This window comes from Heterocephalus glaber, unplaced genomic scaffold (genome assembly GCF_053883595.1).
Source record: "Heterocephalus glaber isolate CG9 unplaced genomic scaffold, H.glaber_assembly_v1.0 deba00000768, whole genome shotgun sequence".
Lineage (NCBI taxonomy): Eukaryota > Metazoa > Chordata > Mammalia > Rodentia > Bathyergidae > Heterocephalus > Heterocephalus glaber.
Window position 1 is genome coordinate 647,080 of NW_028258162.1, and position 25,319 is coordinate 672,398.

Consider the following 25,319-nt stretch of genomic DNA (forward strand, 5'->3'; position numbering starts at 1 on the left):
TGCAGCTGCTTTGTGAAGCTCTTACTGGGCTCTTTCTTTTCCTTCTTGCAAACATACAATAAAATCCTCCCAACCTAGGCTCGGCGACAGGAGCAGCAGCTTCCAGTCCATCGAAGTCCTTTGCTTCCGCGACCGCACCATGCAGGGTGCAAGAGATGTCACACACAGCATCATCTTTGAAGTGAGGCTCCCAGAAATGGCCTTCAGCCCAGGTAACACACCAGGCTCTGAGGATGCATGGAACTCTCAGCTGGCAAAAGCCAAGTCAAGGTGACTTCCCTCCATCCTCACCATGGCAGTGCAGGAGGCTCCTGTTTGACTGCCCAGGCGCACCCCTTCTTGGAGCAGAGTCTCACCCCGCCATCCAGCCTGAACAAAGGCAGGGATTGGCACCAGGAAGTCTTCTTCAGACAGCTTTTTCAGTCTTGAGGGTGTTCTTATTTTTGTTTTGTTTTTTTGAGACAGGATCTCTCTATATACTGCAGGCTGGTGTTGAACTCTCTGTGTAGCCCAGGCTGGCCTTGAACTCCACCTGTCTCAGCCTCCCTAGTGCTGGGATTACAGGTGTGTGCCACCACAACCAGCAATCTTTTTTTTTTTTGGTACCAGGGATGAACTTGGGTTCTTGCGCTTTACACAGCAGGCGGCAAAACCACTGAGCTAAATCCCCAGCCAATAGTTTTGTTTTTGTTTTTGTTTTGGTACTGGGGATCTAACTTTGGTCCTTGCCATTGCGCAGCAGGCATTGAAACCACTGAGCTAAATCCCAGGCCCTCACACCCAGCAGTCTTGAGAGTCCCTTCCCCCTCAGTTTTCATTTTTATTTCTGTTTAACACAAAATCTTTATTTCTGTCCCTTCTTAAAGGAAGAAGGAGGTATTAATGCACTTACATGTTTGTGGACACTTAAAGCTGTGTGTGATCCTGTTCTCCATGTAGTAAACCAGTCACCAAAAGTGCTATTTCTCCTGCCTCACTTCCTGTCTCTGCTTGATCCCTGTGGGACAGATATTATAAATCAGGAAAGTTAGACATACATGTGTGTGTACGTGTGCGTGCATATTTGTATACAGGTACATTTTCACATTTTCATAAAGGTTGAATACATACTCATTTGAAGGACATAAACTGGGTATGGTGGCACACGCCTGTGATCCTAGCACTTAGGAGGCTGAAGCAGGAGGATTGCTGCAAGATTGAGGCCAGCCTAGGCTACATAGTGAGTTCAAGGCCATTCCGAGCTACATAGTGAGACCCTGCCTCAAAAAACCAAAAAACACCCGCCTGCCCCATAAGCGCAAGGACCCGAGTTTGATCCCTGGTACCAAAAAAACCCCAAACAAACAAATAAGTAAAATAAGGACATAATGCCTATGCCTACTTCATTGAATATTTCTTTCTTTCTTTCTTTTTTTTTAAGGAGGCCAGAGATTGAACCCAGGGCCTTTTGCATTGAGCCACATTCCCCAGTGCCCCCTCCTTTTAATTTTGAGGTAGGGTCTAGCAAAGTTTTCTAGGTTGGGCTCAAACCTGAGATCCTCCTTCCCCCATCTCCCAGATACCTGAGATTACAGTGTGTGCCACAACACCTGACTGAGTATTTCATATGAGGAATCTGTGTGCTGTGCAAAAAACAGCATAATGTCTAGAATATTATAGGTGCTCAATCAGCGTTATGTGAATTTCCCATCTCACTGTTTATAGCACGCTACTTCCAAAATCACCCCACATAGCCTTGGGGCTGGAGTGCCTTGCAGAGCTCCTCAGGTGGACGGTTGGATTTTCTCCTTGCACCCTCCCCATGTTCTGGGCACTTTGCTTTCTTCAGTCCATGGATGTGTGTGTGTTGGGGTGTGTTAGAGACACCATATCTCTTCTGAGATGCCTTTTCTAGAATGCAGAAATCAGAGGCTCCAGGCTTGGCTCAGTGATCCCACGGCTGGCATAGATGTCTTCAGCAGACACCAGGGAAAGAGTGACATTGTGCTCTGCGTGCTCGGTCACGGGAAGCTGTGTGCTTTTTTTTTTAGTTCAGAGCCTTAAGAAATCTGTTGCCTTTCTGTCTTGAGTTTGCATTTGGTTTAGCACCCTCTTCTGGCACATTCTAAAATAGCTTCCGTGTAACATTACTTAGATGCATGTTTGTTTTAAACCAGAACTTAAAGATGGTTTAGGGAGATGATGTGACAGTTAACTAAAACAAAGTGTCAGCCAGGTAGGAGTACCTGCCTATAATTTGAGCTACTGGGAGGCTGAGGCAAAAGAACTGCAAGTTTGGGGCCAGCCTGGGCAACTTAGCAAGATCCTGTGTCAAAATAAAAGGGGCTTAAAATAAACAGAACTTCAGAGACTCTCTCTGTCCCCTGGGCTCCAGGTGTACAGAACAGTGTTGTTGGTGACACACCACATATGTGGTGGCCATCCCATAGATCAGGTCACCTAACGCCACCACACCCACTTAGTCTGTGTACGTGCAGGCTGCGATGTTCACACAGTGGTGAAGTCGGCCAGCATGGCCCCACTGCTGAGTGACGTGCGGCAGCACCCTCCGTAGAGTGGAAATGCACCCTGGCCTACAGTGCTCTTCCTGGCGTCCGACTGGATGAGGAAGTGCCTCCTTTCCCCTTAGGCGTCACCAAATTAGTTTAGGGCATGTGCTATGGGTGCAGATGATGTGGAGGGAGATATGATAAATCAGTATCATTTTCGTGGTCATTTTCATTTGTCCGTAAGCTTCAGATACATCTAATTGTCTTAGAAATCAGTATAACCTCTCCAATGCAAGGGGTTTTATTTTGGTTTTGTCCTGTAATTAAAATCAAGCATGTCCCTGGCTGTCCCAGGGGGTGAATTGGTGCTCAAAGCTTGGTGGAGGCACAGGCAGAAAGCCAGATGGCTGGGAAACATAGCCAAGGGAGATCAAGCCATTTCTTACCACAGGCTTTAGAGTTTGCATTTCCCTCACTGCAGTGTGGGTCTCCAGATATATGTGGGTGGTACTGGGGACCAGGTAGAGAGTACAGATGTAAGAATGAAGCATTTCCAAGGTTCTGTTTTTTGCTTTTGTTTTTCGAGACAGGGTCTCACTGTGTAGTTCAGGCTGGCCTCAAACTCACTATGTAGTCCAGGCTGTCCTGGAACTCTGGGTTATCCTCCTGCCTCAGCCTCCTGGGGGTAGGGGTTACAGGTGTGTGCCACCATGCCCAGCATCCCAAGGTTCTTAGCATGGAATTGGGTGCACTGTGGGAACTGCTGGGACCGGAGACCCAGGGGCTCCCAAAGCAGGAGTTAAGAGGGCAGGGAGAAGAGCTAAGTCAGGAAGGGGGATACTGAACAACTAAGATTAGCTTAAAGGAGAAGCAGCTTGTAGCGGGACGGTCACCCACCCTGATGGGGTTCTTTCTGCCCTCGGGTGCACAGTTGAGAGGCCTGAATGGAAGGAACACTGAACGGAGAGATTCAGATCCCAGGAGCAACTCAGTGGAATCTGTGCCAAGTTAGGTCTAGCTCAGGTAGAGCACCTTTCCCAGGGCTGAGACTGCAGAACAGGATCCTCTCTGAGCAGCGTCTAGTAACAGAGGAGGCCGACACACCCTGGGTGCAGGTGGAGGAGTCTCCAAAGCTGTCCGGCAAGGCTGTGCCTTTGTCCAATGGTCTCCTCAGCAAAGTGCCCAGCATCAAGCAGGATGGGAGGCAGCTGTGGCAAGCAGCTGGAGTCCAGCCCTCCAGCCTCTGCAGAGACTGGAAGGAAAGGGAAAGCTGGGCATGGGCCACTGAACGTTCACCTTTCTGAAGCAAGTTTGCTGCATGACTTCTTACCCTTCCCTTCTTTATTAAACGTGGTGTTTTGTTTTCCTTAAGATTGCCCTAAAGCCGTCGGATGGGAAAAGAACCAGAAGGGAGGCGTGGGGCCACGCATGGTGAACCTCAGCGAGTGTATGGACCCTAAGAGGCAAGTGTCTCAGTCCTCAGCACTTGCACCTGAAAGGAGAGAGCTTTACTGGCCATAGGTGGCCTGCTCCAGGGCAGGCGGGCATGGCAGAAGGGTCTGGGTGAGAAGACCTGGCAGTAGGGAAGCAGAGAGCAAAGGTAGGAGCCGCAGAGGGAGGTCAACCCTTCTGGGTCACATATCCAGGATCCTGTCTTCTACCAGACCCCACCTCCCAACAACAAATCAGTATAAGCCCGCCAGGCCCCTGCCCAAGGCCTCACCTGTGATCACTGGAGGCTTTCGGGGACATCTAGATACAAACCACAACAGGAAGTGTAGCCTGCTGCTCTTCCCCAGTGGGGCAGGGGTGTGGTTGCATTAATGAGTGCCCTCAGGGCCCTTGCTCACTGCAAGGTTCAGGTTTGGTTATAGGAGTGAGTGTTCAGGTGCAGAGCCTGCAGGGTGCAGCTTATCTGTCCTTCCAGACATTCTGATTTCGTCCTAGCTTCAGGCTCAGACTCAGCCAGGGACAGCTGTCCTAGGCATCTTCAGTCCTTTATTTATTGTCTTTTGCCTTCAGCCCTTTGCCGTGCCTTGGTGGACATTGTAGGAGGAACTTGTGGAAACTAGTACGTGTCAGGCGGGAGAGCAGTGTGCTATTCATTAGGGAGCTGTGGGAGGCACTTCTGTCTTCAGTACTAAGGATTCACTCCTGACCAGCGTGTTTCCCTTCATGGACTCCCTTGTTGGGCTTCCTTTGTCACCCTGGCTGTCAGAGGTCAGATATCTGCCCGCTGGGATCACTGTGGCAGCCTGTCCCCTGCCTTTACCCCAGGCTGCATCATATTTTCCCTTGATCACAAATCCCTCATTATTTATTTCCTGTTTTCTCTCTAGCTGCTTTCTATCCTTTAGACAGGATGGGGTGCAGATGAATGGTCACCTGAACTAACCAATCCCTCCTTTTCCAGGTTAGCTGAGTCATCGGTGGATCTGAACCTCAAACTCATGTGTTGGAGGTTGGTCCCGACGCTGGACCTGGACAGGATTGTGTCTGCCAAGTGCCTGCTGCTGGGAGCCGGCACCCTGGGCTGTCACGTGGCCCGGACACTGGTGGTGCGTGTTCAGGGGCAGGCGCCTCCCACCCGCACCTCCACCTTCTCTCCTTTTCTCAACTTCTTCAGTGTTGAGATTCTGATTTTTTTTCTTGCCTTTATTTTTTACTACTCTTTCTTGCCCCACTCTTCAAATCTATTTTATTGGTGCCTGTTTGTAGCACATGATGGTCATATCCATTGTGGGGAGTTAGTCCACGCACATTAACGAGTCTCCATTCTTTTTGCGTCCTTCCCCCAGCTCCCTCCGTTTCTAAGTTGCCTTCCAAAAATGCTAACCCCAGTCTGTATTCTGAAAGACAGCAGAGACAGCCTTTTCTCATCCTTCTGCCAAGATTGGATAGTATCAACTTTTTAGGTCTGTGAATCTAGGCGGGTAAAAAGTAACACTTTATCATTTAACTTTGAATTTCCTTGGGGAGGGTAGGCCTTTATTTCCTTTGTGAATTTTGTTTCTGCATTCATGCTTTTTGGTTTGTGTTTCTTTTATTGATTTGTACTTTTATTTCTTATGGATGTTAATCTTTTTTTCAGTGACATGTAAATATTTTTCTCAGTTTATTCAGAATACGTTTATCCACATGAAAGTTTTTTGATTTTATGTTCTTAAATTTGTAGTCTTTCCCCATATGGTTTACAGAACTCTTTTTTCTTTTAAATTCTTTTATTGGTACATTTTAGGTATACAGTACATTTACATTTATCATTGGGTGCTTGTACCTGTACATGATGAATCTTGGTTCTTATTTTTTTCCCCATTTCCTGTGTACCCTTCACCCCCTCCTCCCTTCTATATTTACATAGATTTTGTTTCCATTCTTTTTCTTTTCTTATAATTTTTCCTTTCCCTTCTTTCCTTACCCCTTCCCCTCCCACCACCCCTATACCTTTGGACCTTTTAATATTTCAAATTATCAATTATTCATTTTAATCATTTTAATCCTTATTTACACTTTCAGGTTCTCGCACCAGAGAAACTATTCGGTATTTACACATGTGTGTCCTATTTATTTCACTTAAAAGTATGGCCTCAATATGCATCCATTTAGTTATAAATGTCTCTAGCTTCTCGTTCTTTATGGCTGAGTAGTACTCCATTTTATTAAAAAAAATACATCTTTATCCAGTTTCCAGTTGATGAGCACTTGGGGTGTTTCCAAGCTTTAGCTATTACGAACTGTGCTGCTATAAACATGGGTGCACATATATCACTGTGGTATGATTCTTTTAATTCTTTGGGGAAGATCCCCAGCAGGGGAATAGCTGAGTCAAATGGGACCTCCAGTCCTAGTTCTTTGAGGTACTCCAGATTGATTTCCACAGTGGTTGCACCAGTTTACACTCCCACCAGCAGTGGAGCAGGGTTCCTTTCCCCCCACACCCTAGCCAGCATTTGTTATTGGTTGATTTCTTTTTTTTTTTTTAAGAATGAATGAATTATTTATTTATTTATTTATTTATTTTTGGTACCAGGGATCGAACTTGGGACCTTGTGCTTGCGAGACAGGCGACAGAGCCACTGAGCTAAATCCCCAGCCCAATTGATTTCTTGGTAGCAGCCACTCTTTCTGGGGTGAGGTGGAATCTCAGTGTTGTTTTCATCTGCATCTCTCAAATGACCAGTGATGTTGAACATTTTTTCATATATTTGTTTACTGCTTTTATTTCTTTGTCTGAGAAATGTCTGTTCATTTCAGATGCCCATTTTTCAATTGGGTCTTTGAATTTTGGGGGTCTGATTTTTTAAAATTCTTTTCTTTTCTCCTCTTTCAATTCTTTATATATTCTAGATAGTAGACCTTTGTCTGAGGTACAGCTGCTAAAAATTTTTTCTCACATTGTAGGTTGTCTCTTAGCTCTGTTGGTGGTTTCTCTTGTAATGCAGAAGCTTTTCAATAGGATGAGATCCCAGTTGTTGATTCTTTCTGCTAGTTCCTATGCTACTGAGGTTTTGTTCATAAAGTCTTTTCCTATGCCAATGTCTTCAGGAGTTCTACCTAACTTATCTTCCAGCAAGTTTAGTGTTTCTGTCTTAATATTTAGATCTTTAATCCACTTTGGTCTTAGTTTAGTGCATGGTGATAGGTATGGGTCTAGTTTTAATCTTTGGCAGGTTGAAGTCCAGTTTTTCCAACACCATTTATTAACTAGGCTATCTTTCCTCCAATGAGGGTGGTTGGCTCCTTTATCAAAGATGAGGTGGCTGAGTATGTCTAAAGTTGTTTCTATATCTTCTAATCTATTCCACTGATCCTTGGGTCTGTTTCTTTGCCAGTACCATGCTGTTTTTATCACAGTAGCTTTGTAGTATAGTTTGAAGTTGGGGATTGTGATATCCCCAGCCATGTCTCTGTTGCCTAGAATTGCTTTTGCTATTCAAGGTCTCCTCTGGTTCCAAGTGAATTTTTGGATTGTTTTCTATAGTTCTGTGAAGTATATTGTTGGAATTTCAATCGGTGCATTAAATCTATATAGTAGTTTTGGAAGTATGGCCATTTTCACTATATTGGTTCTTCCTACCCAGGAACAAGGGATGTCTTTCCATTTTCTTATATCCTCCTCAATCTGCTTCAGAGTGCTGTAGTTTTCAATGTAGAGGTCTTTTGCTTCCTTTGTGAGGTTGTTTCCTAGATATTTCATTTTTTTGGATGCTATAATAAAAGGAATTGTTTCCCTAATTTCTCTCTCAGTTAGTCTGCTATTTGTGTACAAGAAGGCTATTGTTTTTTGAGTGTTGACCTTATATCCAGCTACTCTACTGAATCTGTCAATGAGGTCTAGAAATCTTTTGGCCGAGTTTTTTGGGTCTTCTATGTAAAGTATCATATCATCAGCAAATAATGACAGTTTAACTTTTTCCTTTCTTATCTTTACTCCTTTTATTTCCTTCTCTTTTCTAATTGCTGTGGCTGTTTCCAGAACTATATTGAACAGGAGTGGTGATAGTGGGCATCCTTGTCTTGTTCCTGATTTTAGCATGAAAATTTTCAGATTTTGACCATTTAGTATGATATTGGGTGTTGGTTTTTCGTAGATAGCCTTAATCAGGTTGAGATAAAGACAGTGTCTTCCAAATTTCTGTAGGGTTTTTATCATGAATGGATGTTGGATTTTGTCAAATGCCTTTTCTGCATCTATTGAGATGATCATTTGGTTTTTGTCCTTGACTCTGTTAATACAGTGTATACATTTATTGATTTATGTATGTTGAACCATCCTTGCATCCTTGGGATAAATCCGACTTGGTCAGGGTGTATGATCTTGATGACCCTCTGTATTCTGTTTGCCATATCTTGTTGAGGAGTTTTGCATCTATGTTCATTAGGTAGATTGGCCTGTAGTTCTCTTTTTGGGTTGGGTCTTTCCCTGGATTTGGAATCAAAGTAACACTTGCTTCCAGAAATGAATTTGGAAGCCTTGCTTCCCTTTCAATTTCCTTGATGAGTTCAAAGAGTAATGGCGATAGTTCCTCTTTAAATGTCTTGAAGAATTCAGCAGTGAAGCCATTGGGACATGGGCTTTTCTTTGTTGGTAAATATTTTATTATATTTTCAATTTCACTCATTGTAATTGGGGTGTTTAGAATTTCTATATCTTCTTCATTAAACTTTGGCAATTCATATGTATCTAGGAATCTGTCCATTTCTTCTGTGTTCTCCATTTTATTGGAGTAGAGGTTCTCGAAGTAGGTGTTGATGATCCTCTGAATTTCTGTTGGATCTGTTGTGACTTCACCTTTTTCATTCTTTTTTTCTTTTGTATTAAATTCTTTTATTGGTACATTGTAGGTATACAACACAATTACATTTCTCATTGGGAATTGTACCTTTATATAATGCATCTTGGTTCTTATTTTTTCCCCATTCCTAGCCCTCCCTTCAAGCCCGCCACCCTTCCCTATTTACAAAGACTTTATTTCCATTTTTTCCATTTCTCATCATTTTTTCCTTTCCCTTCTTTCCTTTCCCCTGTGCCTCCCACTACCCCTACCCCTTTGGACCTTTTCTTCCTATTTTACATTATCGATTATTCATTCTAATCATTGGTACATTTTAGGTATACAATATAATGACATTCATCATTGGAAATTTGCACCTTTACATAGTCTCTCGGTTCTTGTTTTTCACCCTTGCTCAGCCCTCCCTTCAACCCCTCCAGCCCTCCCTATTTACAAAAATTTTGTTCCTATTTTTCCATTTTCTCATATTAATCCCATTCCCTTCTATCCTTTCCCCTAGCCCTCCCACTTCCTTCCCCTTTGCCCCTTTTCTTTCTATTTCACATGACCTATTATAAATTTAGTCCTTATTTACACTTTCAGTTTCTCACACCAGAGAAACTATTTGGTATTTACACATGTGTGTCCTATTTATTTCACTTAAGAGTATTGCCTCAATGTGCATCCACTTAGCTATAAATGTCTCTAATTTCTCATTTTTTATGGCTGAGTAGTACTCCATTTTATTAAAAAACCACATTTTCTTTATCCAGTCTCCAGTTGATGGGCATTTGGGCTGTTTCCAAGTTTTAGCTATTATAAACTGTGCTGCTATGAACATGGGTGCACATATATCACTGTGGTATGATTCTTTTAATTCTTTGGGGAAGATCCCCAGCAGTGGAATAGCGGGGTCAAATGGGACTTCCAGTCCTAGTTCTTTGAGGTATCTCCATGCTGATTTCCACAGTGGTTGCACCAGTCTACACTCCCACCATCAGTGGAGCAGGGTTCCTCTTTCCCCACAGCCCCGCCAGCATTTGTTATTGGTTGATTTCATGATAACAGCCATTCCTTCTGGAGTGAAGTGGAATCTCAGCGTTGTTTTCATTTGCATCTCTCGAATGACCAGTGACGTTGAACATTTTTTCATGTATTTATTTGCTATTTCTACTTCTTTGTCGAGAAATGTCTGTTCATTTCAGATGCCCATTTTCAGATTGGGTCTTTAAATTTGGGAGGTCTGATCTTTTTAAGTTCTTTATAGATTCGAGATAGTAGACCTTTGTCTGAGGAAGAGCAGGTGAAGATTTTTTCCCACATTGTGGATTGTCTCTTCACACTGCTGGTGGTTTCTCTTGCTGTGCAGAAGCTTTTTAATAAGAAGAGATCCCATTTGTTGATTGTGCTAGTTCATGGGCAACTGAGGTTTTGTTCATAAAATCTTTTCCTACACCAATGTCTTCAAGGGTCCTACCTAACCTCTGTTCCAGCTGGTTCAGAGTTTCTATTTTAATATTTAGATCTTTAATCCATTTTGATTTTAGTTTAGTGCATGGTGAGAGATACAGGTCTAGTTTTAATCTTTGGCAAGTTGAAGCCCAATTTTTCCAGCACCATTTATTAAAGAGGCTATCTTTCCTCCAGTGAGGGTGTTTGGCTCCTTTGTCGAAGATGAGATGACTGAGTGTGTCTGGCGTTGTTTCTGCATCTTCTAATCTGTTCCACTGGTCCTCAAACCTGTTTCTTTGCCAGTACCATGCTGTTTTTATCACAGTAGCTTTGTAGTATAGTTGCAGGTTGGGGATTGTGATAGCCCCTGCCATGTCTCTGTTACCTAGAATTGCTTTTGCTATTCTGGGTCTCTTCTTGCTCCAAATGAATTTTTGGATTTTTTTCTTGAGGTCTATGAAGTATGCTGCTGGGATCTCAATTGGAACTGCATTAAATCTATATAGCAGTTTTGGAAGTATGGCCATTTTCACTATATTAATCCTTCCTACCCAGGAGCAGGGGATGTCTGTCCATTTTCTGATGTCATCTTCAATCTCTCTTTTCAGAGTGCCATAGTTTTCAGAGAAGAGGTCTTTGATTTCTTTCATTAGGATGATTCCTAGGTATTTCAGTTTTTTGGATGCTAGTGTGAAAGGAATTATTTGCCCTATTTCTCTCTCAGTGAGTCTGTCATTCGTGTAGAGGAAAGCTATTGATTTTTGTGTGTTGACCTTGTATCCAGCTACTTGACTGAATTTGGTTATGAAGTCTAGAAGACTTTTGGTGGAGTTCTTGGGGTCTTCTATATAGAGTATCAAGTCATCTGCAAATAATGACAATTTGACTTCTTCATTTCCTATCTTTATTCCTTTTATTTCTTTCTCTTGTCTAATTGCCGTGGCTAATGTTTCCAGAACTATATTGAACAAGAGTGGTGACAGTGGACATCCTTGTCTTGTTCCTGATTTGAGTGTGAAGGATTTCAGTTTTTGACCATTTAGTATGATATTGGCTGTTGGTTTTTCATAGATGGCTTCTATCAGTTTTAGGTAGACACCATCTATTCCAATTTTTTGTAGGGTTTTTATCATAAATGCATGTTGGATTTTGTCAAATGCTTTTTCTGCATCTATGGAGATAATCATATGGTTTTTGTCCTTGGCTCTATTGATATAGTGTATTACATTAATTGATTTTCGTATATTGAACCATCCCTGCATCCCTGGAATGAATCCCACTTGATCAGGGTGTATGATCTTCTTGATGATCTTCTGCATTCTGTTTGCCAGTATCTTATTAAGGATTTTTGCATCCATGTTCATTAGTGAGATTGGCCTATAGTTCTCTTTTTCAGTTGGATCTTTCTCTGCTTTGGGGATGAAGGTGATGCTTGCTTCCAGGAATGAATTTGGGAGTATTGCTTCCCTTCCAATTTCATTGAAGAGTTTAAACAGTAGTGGCAGCAGTTCCTCTCTAAATATCTTGTAGAATTCAGCAGTGAAGCCATCAGGGCCCAGGCTTTTCTTATTTGATAAGTTTTTAATTACGTTTTCAATTTCATTGGTTGATATTGGGTTGTTCAGAGTTTTTAGGTCTTCTTCATTCAACTTTGGTAATTCATATGTATCTAGGAATCTGTCCATTTCTTTTGTGTTGTCCATCTTATTGGCGTATAGGTTCTGGAAGTAGGTATTGATGATCATCTGGATTTCTGCTGGGTCTGTTGTAGTTTCACCCTTTGCATTCCTAATTGCATGGATTTGGGCCTTTTCTTTCCTTTTTCTGACAAGGTTGACTAAAGGTTTATCAATTTTGTTGATTCTTTCAAAGAACCAACTCTTGGCTTCCTTGATTTTTTTGTATCGTTCTCTTAGTCTCCATTGCATTGATTTCTCTTCTGGTCTTTATAATTTCTTCCCTTTTATGAGCTTTGGGGTTGTCCTGCTCTTCTTTTTCTAGAAGCTTGAGGTTCAGCATCAAGTTGTTTAATTGGGCTCGTTCTGTATATGCGTATTCACTGCTATGAATTTCCCTCATAAGACTGCTATTATTGTGTCCCATAGATTCTGATATGTTGTATTGTCATTGTCATTTAATTGAAGGAACTGTCTGATTTCTTCTTTAATTTCCTCTGTGACCCATTGGTTATTCAGAAGTGTGTTGTTCAATTTCCACGTGTTTATGAAATTTTTTGAGTTTCTTTTGCTATGGATCTCCAATTTCATTGCACTATGGTCTGATAATATACAGGGGATAACTTCAATTCCTTTGCACTTACTTAAACATGTTCTTTGTGTGAGTATGTGGTCTATTTTTGAGAATGATCCATGTGCAGCTGAGAAGAATGTGTATTCTGATTTAGTGGGGTGGAAGACTCTGTAAACAGATATCTGTTAAATTCATTTGTTCAAGAGTTCGATTGAGTTCTAGTATTTCATTACTTATTTTTAGTCTAGTTGATCTATCTATTTGTGACAGTGGGGTGTTGAGGTCCCCCACTACAATTGTATTAGTGCATATATGACTTTTCATGTCCGTTAGTATTTGTTTTATATAGTTGGGTGCACTAGTGTTTGATGCATTGATATTTATGATGGTCATCTCTTCCTCTTGGATTCTTCCCTTTACAAAGATGTAGTGTCCTTCTTCGTTTCTCTTAATTAGTGTTGGTTTGAAATCTACTTGATCTGCCAAGAGGATAGCTAGTCCTGCTTTTTTTCGGGTTCCTGTCACATGCAGTATTGTTTTCCACCCTTTAACTTTCAGTCTACGAGTTTCCTTTTGAATGAAGTGTGTTTCTTGCATGCAGCATATTGTTGGATTTTGCTTCTTGACCCATTCTGCCAGTCTATTTCTTTTGATTGGTGAATTGAGACCATTAACATTAATGGTTACAACTGAAATGTATTGACTTGTCTTTGCCATGACTTTTTCTTTTTGTTGGGTTCTCCCCCTTTCCATTGAATTTCTTGTCATGCCAGATGGGTTCATTCTGCTTTTCTTGCTGGGGTTGTGATCCTCAATGTCTGTTCCTAGGCTATTGTGTAAAATTCTTTGGAGTGCTGGTTTGGTATTCACGAAGTTCCTAAGGTGCTCTTTGTCATGAAAGTATCTTATTTCCCCATCCATTTTGAAAGCTAGTTTTGCAGGGTCCATCAATCTGGGTTGGAGGCTGTTTTCTTTTAGGGCTTGGAATATGTCACTCCAAGCTCTTCTTGCCTTGATGGTTTGTGTTGAGAAGTCTGCTGTGATTCTGATGGGCTTTCCTTTGTATGTGATTTGTTTCTTTTCTCTGACTGTTTGGAGAACTTTGTTCTTCTGTTGTGTTTCTGGAATCTTAACAATTATATGCCTATGTGTAGATTTTTTTTGATCAAGCCTATTTGGAGTCCTATATGCCTCACTTATCTGTATGTCAAGCTCTTTTCCCCTGCTTGGGACGTTTTCTGCCATTATTTCTGTGAAGAGATTTTTTATGTCATCTGCACTCTCTCCTGTTTCTTCATTGAGCCCAATCAGTCTTAGGTTATTCTTTTTTGCATCATCTAGCAGCTGCTGGATTGATTTCTCATGTTCCCTTATAATTTTGAAGCAATTTTTCTTTTCCTGGTGACTAATTGCAATCTTATCTTCTATATCTGAAATTCTGTCCTCACACTGGCTCATTCTGCTGTGTAGACTTTCAATGGAGTTTTTCATGTCCTGGAAATCTATTTGCATCTGTTTTATGGATTCCATTTGTTTCTTATGTTGGGATTCCATCATGTTCCTCAGCTCCTCTCTAGATTTATTAATCATGTCTTGCACTAAGGGCACAATTTCTCCTGTTATCTGAGAAATTATTTCTGATTTCATTTTTTCCAGATCTCCTTTTGTTGCCAGTTCAGTGGGTCCAGGTGGTTGAGTATCAGAGTGTTCCATCTCATTTCCCTTTGGGGTTGCTGTAGGTGATCTGGAAGTCTGGTTTTGAGACTTATTTATGTGTTTTCTCATTTGGACTGGGGCGGGGGGGCTGTTAGCGCCTGCACGGATTACCTCCTCTGAGCTGGGTGAGGTGGGACAGGGGCCGGGAGCAGCAGTAGGTATGGTGACCCAAAAGCCCTTTCCTGTGGGCTGGGAGCAACCAGAGGGATGGTGGCCGGGAAACCCCTTCCTCTGGACCAGGAGCAGTGGGATGGTGGCTCAGAAGCCCCTCCCTCTGGGCCGGGAGCAGTGGGAGGAATGGTGGCCCAGAAGCCCCTTCCTCTGGACTAGGAGCAGTGGGACGACGGCTCAGAAGCCCCTACCTCTGGGCCGGGAACAGTGGGACTCAGTACCTTGGTCTGGTGGTCTGATGTCCTCTGCGCCTTGGTAGTGTGGAATCAGGTGGCTGCCTGTCTGCAGTGGGGTGATTCGGTGTCTTCTGCGTGACTCAGGACCTCGGTAGGGCGTGCACAGACCTGCCTTTCTGCAACGGGCTGATTCGGCGTGTTCCGCGGGACTGGGGACCTTGGTAGGGTGTGGGCAGACCTGCCTGTCTGCAGCAGGGTGATTCGGCGTCTTCTGGGTGACTCAGGACCTCGGTAGGGCGTCACCTTTTTCATTCTTAATTGCATGTATTTGTGCCTTTTCTTTCCTTTTTTTGATAAGGTTGGCTAAAGTTTTATCGATTTTATTTATTCTTTCAAAAAACCAACTCTTTGATTCATTGATTTTTTTGTATTGTTCTCTTAGTCTCCATTGCATTAATTTCTGCCCTAATCTTTATAATTTCCTCTCTTGTACGAGCTTTGGATTCGTTATGCTCTTCTTTTTCTAGGAGCCTGAGGTTCTGCATTAGGTTATTTATCTGAGTTTTCTCTGTTTTCCTAATATGGGCATTCACTGCTATGAATTTCCCACATAGAACTGCTTTCATTGTGTCCCATAGATTCCTGTATGTTGTACTGGCATTTTCATTTACTTGTAGAAACTGTTTAATTTCTTCTTTAATTACTTCTGTGACCCATTGGTTGTTCAAGAGGGTGTTGTTCAGTTTCCATGTGTTTGTTGGGGTTTTGTGGTTTCTTATGTTATTGATCTCCAATTTTATTGCACTATTGTCTGATAATATACAGGGGGTAACTTCAGTTCTTTTACATTTACCAGACATGTCCTATGAGCTCACATGTGGTCTATTTTGGAGAATGACCTGTGTGCAGCCGAAAAGAATGTGTATTCTGATTTTGTGGGGTGCAACACTCTGTAAACATCTATTAAGTCCATTTGTTCAGTAGCTTGGTTCAGTTCTAGAATTTCATTGCCAACTTTTTGCCTAGATGATCTGTGTATTTGTGATAGTGCAGTATTGAGGTCCCCCACTACAACTGTATTATTGCTTATTTGGTCTTTCCATGTTCATATTTGGTGCATATGTACTTATGATTGTCATCTCTTCCTCTTGGATTGTTCCCTTCACATGGATGTAGTGACCATGTTTGTTTCTCTTATTTAGTTTTGGTTTGAAATCTACTTTGTCTACAAATAAGATTGCTACCCCTGCTTTTTTATGGGTTCCTGTCGCATGGAGAACTGTTTTCCATCCTTTTACTTTCAGTCTATGAATTTCCTTTGAGTTAGGTGTGTTTCTTGTATACAGTATATTGCTGGATTTTGCTTCTTAATCCATTCTGTCAGTCTGTTTCTTTTGATTGGTGAATTGAGGCCATTAATTAACATTGATGGTTATAATTGATAGATATTGACTCATCCTTGTCATGATGTTTCACTGTTGTTGGCTCTTTTATTTTTTATTTTTCCCCCTTTCCCTTTAGTTTCTTACCTTGCCTGGTGGCTTCCCTGTGTTGGCCCTCATGAAGTTGTGACCTTCATTGTCTTTTTTCCAGGATATTGTTTAGAATTGTTTGGAGTGCTGGTTTGGTGTTCATGAAATTTCTCAGGTGTTCTTCGTTGTGGAAGTATCGAATTTCCCCATCGATTTTGAAGGATAATTTTGCAGGATACAACAGTCTAGGTTGGAAGTTATTTTCTTTTAGGGCTTGAAATACTTCACTCCAGGCTCTCCTTGATTTGAAGGTTTTTGTTGAGAAGTCTGCTGTGATTCTGATGGGCTTTCCTTTGTAGGTGATTTGTTTCTTTTCTCTAACTGCTTGTAGGATTTTGTTCTTCTGTTGGGTTTCTGGGATCTTGACTATTATATGTCTAGGTGTAGATTTTTTTTATCTTGGCTAGATGGAGTTCTATTTGCCTCACTTATCTATATGTTCAATTTTCTACCTTTGTCAGGGAAATTTTCTGTTACTTCTGTGAACAGTTTTTTTAGGTCAATTGTACTTTCTCCTGTTTTCTCATGGACTCCTATCAGTCTTATGTTATTCTTTTTTGCATCATCTAGCAGCTGCTGTATTGACTTCTCATGGACCCTTTCTCTTTTTAAGAAATCTCTGTTTTCATAGTCCTTAACCTCAATCCTGTCTTCTATATCTGATATTCTATCTTCACATTCCCTTAATGTGCTGTGCATACTTTCAGTGGAGTTTTTAATCTCCTGAATATCTGTTTGAATGTGTTTCATGGATTCCATTTCTTTCTTATGTTGCGCCATCATAGTTTCTATTTCTTTCTTGTGCTGGGCATTCATGGCTTCCAACATGTTTCTGAGCTCATCTATTTTTTTATCTGTTTCTGTAGAACTCTTGTTTTTATGGTTATGTGTTTATCGATATGGAATTAAGTTTTGTCATAGGGGAGAAGTAAAAGTTTAACAAAATGAGCAGTCAGCTATTTTAATGGCATTTATCCAAGAAGCTAAACCTAGCTGGGTGTGGTGGTGCACACCTGCAGTCCCAGGACCCTGGGAGGCTGAGGCAGGAAGGTCGTAAATTTGAATCCCTCCTGGAAAATCTAGTGAGACCCAGTCTCAAAGTAAAAATTAAAAAGGGCTGGGTATGTAGCTTAGTGAGAAGGCCCAGTACCACAAAAGAAAGAGAAAAGAAGCTCAATTTTAGTTTTTCACTCACCGTTATCGAATGCTAAATCCTCATGTGCCCCTAAATCTATCTGTGCATTCTCTGCTTTACCCATAGATCCTGTATGGCTGCTCACTGTCTTAATTGCAATGACAGTGAAATTATAGATCAATTGGAGTGGGTTGATGTCTTTATAATATTCACCTTTAGTGTGGTACAGTTGTCACTTACTTAGGTCATCCTTGTCTTTCACTAGGCCTTGAATGTGTTGTTTATTTGTTTGTTTTTTGTACTGGGGATTGAATCTAGGGCCTTCACTCTGAACTACATTCCTCCCCCACCCGCCTTTTTGAGACAAGGTTTCCCTAAATCGCTCATTTGCTCAGGTTGTGTTTGAACCTGCAGTCCTCCTGCCTCAGCCTCCTGAGTATTGGGATTACAGGTGTGTGCTATCACACCCAGCTATGAGTGTTGAGCTTTATCAAATATGTCTATGTAGATACTCAAAATATTCTATTGTTGACCTTCCCTAAAATAAACTCCATTTTGGATTCTTCTAATATACTATGGGATTCAGTTGGTAATGTTTATTTGTAAGTTTTATATCTGTATCCATAAGTCGGATTGTTCTCTAGCAGTGTTTTTTCTTAGAGTGTATATGTTTTGCAGCTGAGTTGTGGTTACTTTATATGATAAACTTGAAACTTTTCTTTCTTTTTCTGTGCTCCAGAAGAATTTTAATGCATGAATTATTTGTTCCTTAATGGCTTGGAAAAAATCAGTTATAAATCTATCTGCATGTGGTAGTTTCTGGAATTTGTTGGCAGAGTGGGACAGGGGATCTTTGGGAACTGTGATACATGTTTCTGTGTTGATTGGCCTCTAAATTTTTTAGGTGTTTTTGTTTGTTTGGGGGTTTTTTGGTTTTTTTTTTTGAGATAAGGTCTCGCTACGTAGTTCAGGCTGGTCTCAGTCTCACTCTGTAGCTGGGACTGGCCTTGAACTCATGGCAATCCTCTTGCCTCAGCCCCCCAAGTGCTGGGATTACAGGCATCCACTACCACACCTGGCCTCTCTTTAGATTTTTGTACAGCTTTTAGGTCAGTTTGTTTTCCTAGACAATCATTTCATGTAACTTTAAAAATTGATAGCGAATTTTTTTCCTCTTATTCAGACTTGTCAGAAAGACTTGTGAATTTTATCAGTCATTTTAGAGAGTAGTTGGTTGAGCAGTTCTATCATTTTTATGCTTTTTGCTTTCAGATTCATCACTATGAATTCATCACTATTCATTGTCCTCATGTCATTAAAGATGATGCTTGTAAGCCAAGTGACACATGCCTGTCATCTCAGTACTCAGAAGGCTGGGGCAGGAAGATCACAAGTTTGATGCTAACCTGGGCTACAAAGGGAGATCCTGTGTCGGAACACTAAAGAAAATAAAAAGATGGTGCTTATAAGGCTTCTTTGTTGTGTTTCCCTTGAGACAGGGTCTCAGTCTGTCACCCAGCCTAGTCTGGCCTCAAACTCACACTCTTGTCTCAACTTCCTGAGTGCTATGAGAGCTTTTTAATGGCTGCAGAATATGCTTCTTTATGAGATGACACATTTAATCATTTCTCATAATCTGTGGAGCCATTCCTCCAGTATTTGGCAGTGACAATGTTTCCAGCTGTCTACAATTAGAAATTGTGTTGCAAAGAATATCTTTGTTATTGCCTCCTTGGTGGTGTGCCACATGATTTTCTAGGACCATTTGGCAGAGTTATATCAAAGTATTTGAGCATCTTTAGTTCTAGAAGCATGCTGCCGAATTACCTTCCGGAAAAAGGACCCTGGTTTCCCACCTTTCACCAACACCTCCTCCCCTGCACTGAGTATTGTCATTTTCTTTAATCCTTGAAGATTAGCCTCTTACACTAGCATTGCAGGAAGCCAGCAGTCAAGTGTAGAAGCACATCTGCATGTGACGAGCCTACAGCATGTTTGCGGTTTGTCTGGCTTTCTTCCCACTGCGCAGCACGATCCCGTACTGCCTTGCCTGCCTTCCAATCAGGAATGCAAAACAGCTTCAGAAGGAAATGTCCCCAGATCATGAGCAAGTTACTTTTGGAGTTTTCCTACGTTCACTCCCTGTCATGGTAGATTGCTTAGCTACTAAGACTGAGTGAGCCAGAAAGTCACCTGCGGCTTCAAAACAAGCAGCAACCCAAACAAGGCTTGTGAATGGGGGCTGGGTTCTTGCTGACTCCCCTGAAACCATCAGGCTGAGTTTCAGAGTCCCTAATTGAAAGACATTGAAGTAAGAGACAGCGTGCTCGGGCAGGGTCATAGCTTTGCAGCCAGGCATAGTGGGGCCTCCCTGCGGTCACTATTCAGTATCCTTCTATACCTCAGGGGGACTGGTTTAGATCTTTGTTGGTACCAGGACAGGGCATGCTCCAGTGCCATATATAAAATGCACTATTACTGTTTTTGCTCTTCTCACATATGTGTCTTAAACCACCCCTAGAATACCTAATACAATGTAAATGCTATGTAAGTAATTGTTAGATTGTAATTTTTAAGAGATAATGAAAGAGCACATGCCTGTAATCCTAGCACTTGGGAGGCTGAGGCAGGAGGATTGCCATGAGTTTGAGGCCAGCCTGGTATACATAGTGAGTTCAAGGCCACCCTGAACCATATAACAAGACTCTGACTCAAACAAACAAACAAACAAAAGATAATGACAAGAAAAAATGTCTGTACATTGTCAGTACAGGCACAATTTTTTTTCCATCCACAGTTAGAATCTGCAGGTTCAGAACCTGCAGATAGAGTGGGAGGGCCGTACTTATGTATGGTCTAGTAAAACACACCCATTCTTTCCAAAGAGTTGGCATCTCCACTTGGGCACAGCTTTGGGGAGCTCATTTGTTCCCCACCATTACCTACATGTATGGTTTTAGACAACTCGCCTTTTTCTATGCTTCTGTTTCCATATCTGCAAAACAAAGTTATTAGATTAAGGATTTTAGAGATCCTGTCTAGCTTTAAAATCATGTGGGTTTTTTAAATTTAAATTTTATTTTATTAGTACATGTTTGCAATTTGTGCAGTTGGGAGTGGTTACATGTACTTATTACAGCTTGTTTCTTTCTTTCTTTTTTTTTTTTTGGCCCTTCCCTACCCCTCCCCCCTTCCCTACCACAGGTTCTGCCATCCCATTTTTCATACTTGTTGATTTTTTTTTTTTTTTTTGGCACTGGGCTTGTGAGGCAGGCAGCAGCATCACTGAGCTAATCCCTGGCCTTTGTTGATATTATTTGTCTTAGCTCATGTTATGGCATATAGTGTTTACATCAGTTGAGGTTATTAGGTTCAGGTACATGGCACATCTTTATTTTTGTTTCCCTTTCCCCTCCTCTTCACCCCTCATCCTAGTCTGTCCCTTGGGTTGCTTCTCTCTTGCAACAGATACATCCTCTCATCCCTTTTTATCAATCCTGTATAATTTTCTTTGTTTATACTATGCCTCACTCAGATGAGAGATACCATACGGTATTTAAGCTTGTGTGTCTGAAAAATCAAGTGTTTTTATGAAACTTTATAGATGTAATTGAAGTGTCTGATGTAATGAAAACTATTTATGAGAAAACAGAATCATTCCATAAATGCTCAGTTATTACTAAGGCCTTTCCATCCTGGAGAACTAGTATAAAATATCCCTTATTACTATAGAATGAGAAATAACTTGTATATCATTTTTCTGAAGAGCTAATTGAGGCCTTAAATGAGTTTTGCAAGGAGTTGTTAATAGTTAATTATTTATTAAGGGAAACAAAATATTTGGGGGCTTTCACTAAATGTTTTTGAAGCAGCAAATAGAGGTTTCTTATGGGGTTCACTTCCAAATCTTTTCTGGTGTCACATTATCAAAAATAATGAGCTGTTGGTTAGACCCGCTGTGATGTTTGTTAGGCTCCTTACTGCAGGAAAACAGGCACTGAGCATATCATTATTTTGTCTTTTTAAAGCAAGATGACGGTCTATTTATCAAGAACCGAGCTTGCACAACTCAGTTTCTAAAGTTTCCTGTATCTTGGAGCTTCCAAGCTGCTTGGGAGTAAAATTCCTCCTGCGGAACCTGGGGCTCCCCTGTGAAGTGTCTGTTGGTGACGTGCACTCCTGTCTCCACACAGGGCTGGGGCGTCAGGCATGTCGCGTTCGTAGACAACGCCAAGATCTCCTACTCCAACCCTGTGAGGCAGCCGCTGTATGAGTTTGAAGACTGCCTAGGGGGCGGCAGGCCCAAGGCCCTGGCGGCAGCAGACCGGCTGCAGAGAATCTTCCCCGGAGTGGTACGTAGGCACCCTCCAGGAGCATCCTGTGTCCGTAGGTGCTTAAGTCCTGGTGTTAGTGAGAGAACTCCTCCAGGCACTCGCCATGTGGCCATGCCCATTTTCTCATCTCAGAGATAGGGATTAAAAATACAGTAAGAGCTAGGGGTGCGGCTCAGTGGTAACCACTTGCCTGGCATGTGAGAGACCCTGAGTCCCATCCCCAGAGCCAAACCAAATCCTCCCCACAAAACAGATTAATTATATATATATATATATATATATATATATATACATATACATATATATATATACACACATATATATATATATATATACATATATATATATATGTATATATATATGGTGAAAAATACATGAAATAATGTTTTGCGAGTTGCCAAGCATTGTAAAAGTTTAAGTTGAAGAATGTGGAGGATGTATATTTTCATATCCTGCCTGGCTCTGAAGGGATTTATGGTGACTCTGTTGTAGGATTTTATCTTTCCTCCATCCTCAGACCACCGGAGAGTTACTGATAGAATTAAATTGAATAATGCAGGACTGCATGTAGAGCAATTGGGTGAAAGTTGAATTTTTTGTTTTAGCTGCTGCTTATTTTTGAGCTCCATTATTTGCGTTAGCTACACCACGTAATCAGACAAGTCATTCACCTCATTTGACTCAAAATCAAGAATTTTTGAGGACATCCAGAAAAAGAGATTCTACATCTCAAATACTTAATTGACCTATCTGACAGAAGCCAGATTAGGTCTCTTTGAAGTAGGTGTTTAGACTTAAATGCTAGAGAGGCTCTGAGCCCTCAATGGGGGAAATGCTCACCTTCTTGAAGTCTCTCCCTTTAGTCTTCCGTTTTGGAAATGTTTGCTCCAGAGTCAGTGTTAATGATTTTGTTCATTTTACCCGCATCCCTGAGGAACATTACTTACTGGGTTCACTTCATTGGTATTGATCCAGTAGTATCTGCTATATACCCAACTACATGCTCGATGTCAAAAGAAACAGAGAAGCCCCAGGCCCACCATCGAGAGGGCTCTGCTGTCCAGATATTGGGCCTCACACAACCCAAGATCTCCACGCCTGTGGTGACACACCTGTACTCTGTGCTCAGGAGTTTGCAGGCTGGCTGTGGTTCCCCTGCTGGGCAAGGCCAGGCTGTGGCTTTGAGTCTACTTCCGGTTTGTCTGGGTGTCATCATTTCACAGTGGAGTTACCCGCTCTTCCTGTTCTTATGGCTCTGATGGTAGATGGTAGAAGGCTAAAAAGCGTAGGCAGTTAACCATGCCCCTTATGGTGCCAGCTCAGCCATAGCTGAGTATAGTACTGAGCTCAGTACATACTGAGTACAGTACAGTACTCTCCCTGTCCATCACCAAAGCAAGGCACAGGCTGAGCCAGAGTGAGTGGGATGGGCAATAGATGCTGCCTTCCTGGCTGGGGGTGGGGGTGGGGGTCTTGAGAAGCCACTTGGCAGAGGAAGTTCATGTGTAATTCTGCTAGAGGCAGGAGGGGATATTATGAACTCCCCTGGGGTCTCTCCAAACTTGGCTTGGAACCTGAGGTCTGCCACTTAGTAGTTGTTTGAATTTTTGTTTACCCAGCCCAGTGCCATTGGCTGTGGCCCAGTGTAATTCCCTGTGCTTATTCATTCAGTTGTTAATATAGTTAAGGCCTACTCTGTACCAAGGACACAGCTCTCCCTTCCCCACAGGGGGCTTACAGTCAAGGAGAGGAATGTTGTTGACAGGCAATTTCGCAAGTGTGTGCAATTCTGATAAGCATGTGACCCAAGAGCTCACTTGCCATGAGCCTGTGTCTTAGGTCAGCCTGAGCCTGCCCCTATCCAAGGAAACTGAAGCCTGCAGGTGAGTGGGAGCCGCTGGACTGAGTAGCCAAGCTGTCTGTGCTGACACTGAAGAGGAAGCATGGTGCTTGTTGGAAAGAAAACCCTGAAGGCCACACGCCTGTAATCACAGCCCTTGGAGGCCTGGGCAGGAGGATCCTGAGTTTGAGGTCAGCCTTTGCAATGTACCAGGACCTTGTTTTAGAATAATCTCCAAAACAAATAGAGGAAGTCACAGCCCTGTCAAAAAGAAACAAAGAGAAAAAAGAAAGCCATGGTAGCAGAAGCATAAAGGTCTAGGAAGATGAAGGAGGCTGTGGTAGAAGTGAAGACCAGATTGTGCCAGACTTTAGAGAACAAGTCCAGCTTTCTTAGAATCAGCCCCTCTGGTGGCTGAGGCCATTGGGTGGCTGGCAATGTGTTTGCTATTGTTATTTAGCCCTGGAGCCCAGCTTGTCTCGTCTCTTTTATCCCTCACACCTTATAAATATAATAGCTGTATACAAAGTGCTAGTATAATCAAATGCAAGAACACTTGTGAAACTACTTGTTGCTTAGCTAGGCTTAAGAGATTTTCTTCATACTCTTGATTTAACGTGGCTTTCTTCATTCAGCAGACATCTGTTTCTCCCCTTCCTCACCCCAGGCATGGAGAGAAGGCCCTGCCTTCAGAGAGTTTAGATTCCACTGGAGGACAAATGTCCTGAGGACCTGATCATTTAATTAGGATGGAAATAAGCAGAGGGTGCTAAGGAAATACAGTAGAGTGCCCGGGGAATGTTTGGAGGCCAGGCCAAGCTTTCTTGAGGAAGCCTCCTTTGTGAAGGAATTAACAAAGAGGAGGGATTTGGGGGTAGCAGGGAACGGGCAGAGTGGAGGGAAAGTCCCGAGGCCAAGAAGAGCACTCCAGCAAGAAGAGTGGCTTTTGGAAGTGAAGAGATGCGTGGATGTGCAGGCTCCTGGGATCTACGGGCACCTGGGAAAGGTAGAGGTTGGTTCTGTTCATGCAGTATTATGTAACCATCCCTCCGTCGATTAATCAGTTATTGCAGAATTCTAATCTCAGTGCTTGAAGCATTTGACATCTAACTCGGGGGAAAAATTAATGGGGGTAGATGTTTTTTCATTTTTAATTTTGAAATAATACATTCACAGTAAGCTGTAAGGAAATGTACCAGGAAGTCGTGCCTTGGGTGACAGACTTTGGGGCAGGTGATTTCACTGAATGCCTGAGCTGGACAGCCTTTATCACTCTCATAGCAAGACTTTTGGTTTTTGTACTAAAATATTCTTTTTTTTTTTTTTTTTTGATACCGGGGATCTAACTCGGGTCCTTCCGCTGGCGCAGCAGGTGGTGAAACCACTGAGCTAAATCCCTGGCCCTGTACTAAAATATTCTTGACCAAACTAACCACTTTCTGGCTCCAGACCTTCAGGCTGCTCCAAGGAGCTTAGTTGCTGTGGGCATGTATAAAAGGTTGGCCAGGTCACAGGCAGCTCTTGATTTTTATCTGCATGATTTTCCTTGAAAATCTCTTCTCATCTACTCTCAGAGACAGGAGTCTCCTTGACCCTTTCCAGATGCCGTGATAAAATAACATGAAAAGCACTGCTGGGTTGTAAATGACGTGCCTAATCCTAGGGTTGAACTAATTGAATAAGAAAGCAACTCATCTTTTATAGTCCAGAAATTATTTGGGATTACCTTTTTTTTTTTTTTTTTTTTAAGAGGAAGCAATAAAATTTAGATTTCTGGAACTATAGTTGGGAGTGTTTTGTTTATTTATTTTGGGGGCTTTTTAAATGGTGCTGGAGGTGGAACTCAGGGCCTTATTCCTACTAGGCACATTTTCTACCACTGAGCACAGCCCTAGACCCACACTGGAGGGTTTAAAGCCCAGCCTCTGGACATCTGCGACCAACCCTGA

The 25,319-nt window shown here is 42.1% G+C and overlaps 1 protein-coding gene across 1 annotated transcript in view; it reads left to right on the top strand.

Moving 5' to 3' along the window:
* The window catches only part of Atg7 (autophagy related 7), a 247,482-nt gene that overhangs the window by 52,668 nt on the left and 169,495 nt on the right, over positions 1-25,319 (top strand). Inside the window, 4 exon segments of the mRNA XM_087207180.1 lie at positions 79-212; positions 3,862-3,952; positions 4,903-5,047; positions 21,390-21,548. Coding sequence (XP_087063306.1) covers positions 79-212; positions 3,862-3,952; positions 4,903-5,047; positions 21,390-21,548 — 529 coding nt within the window.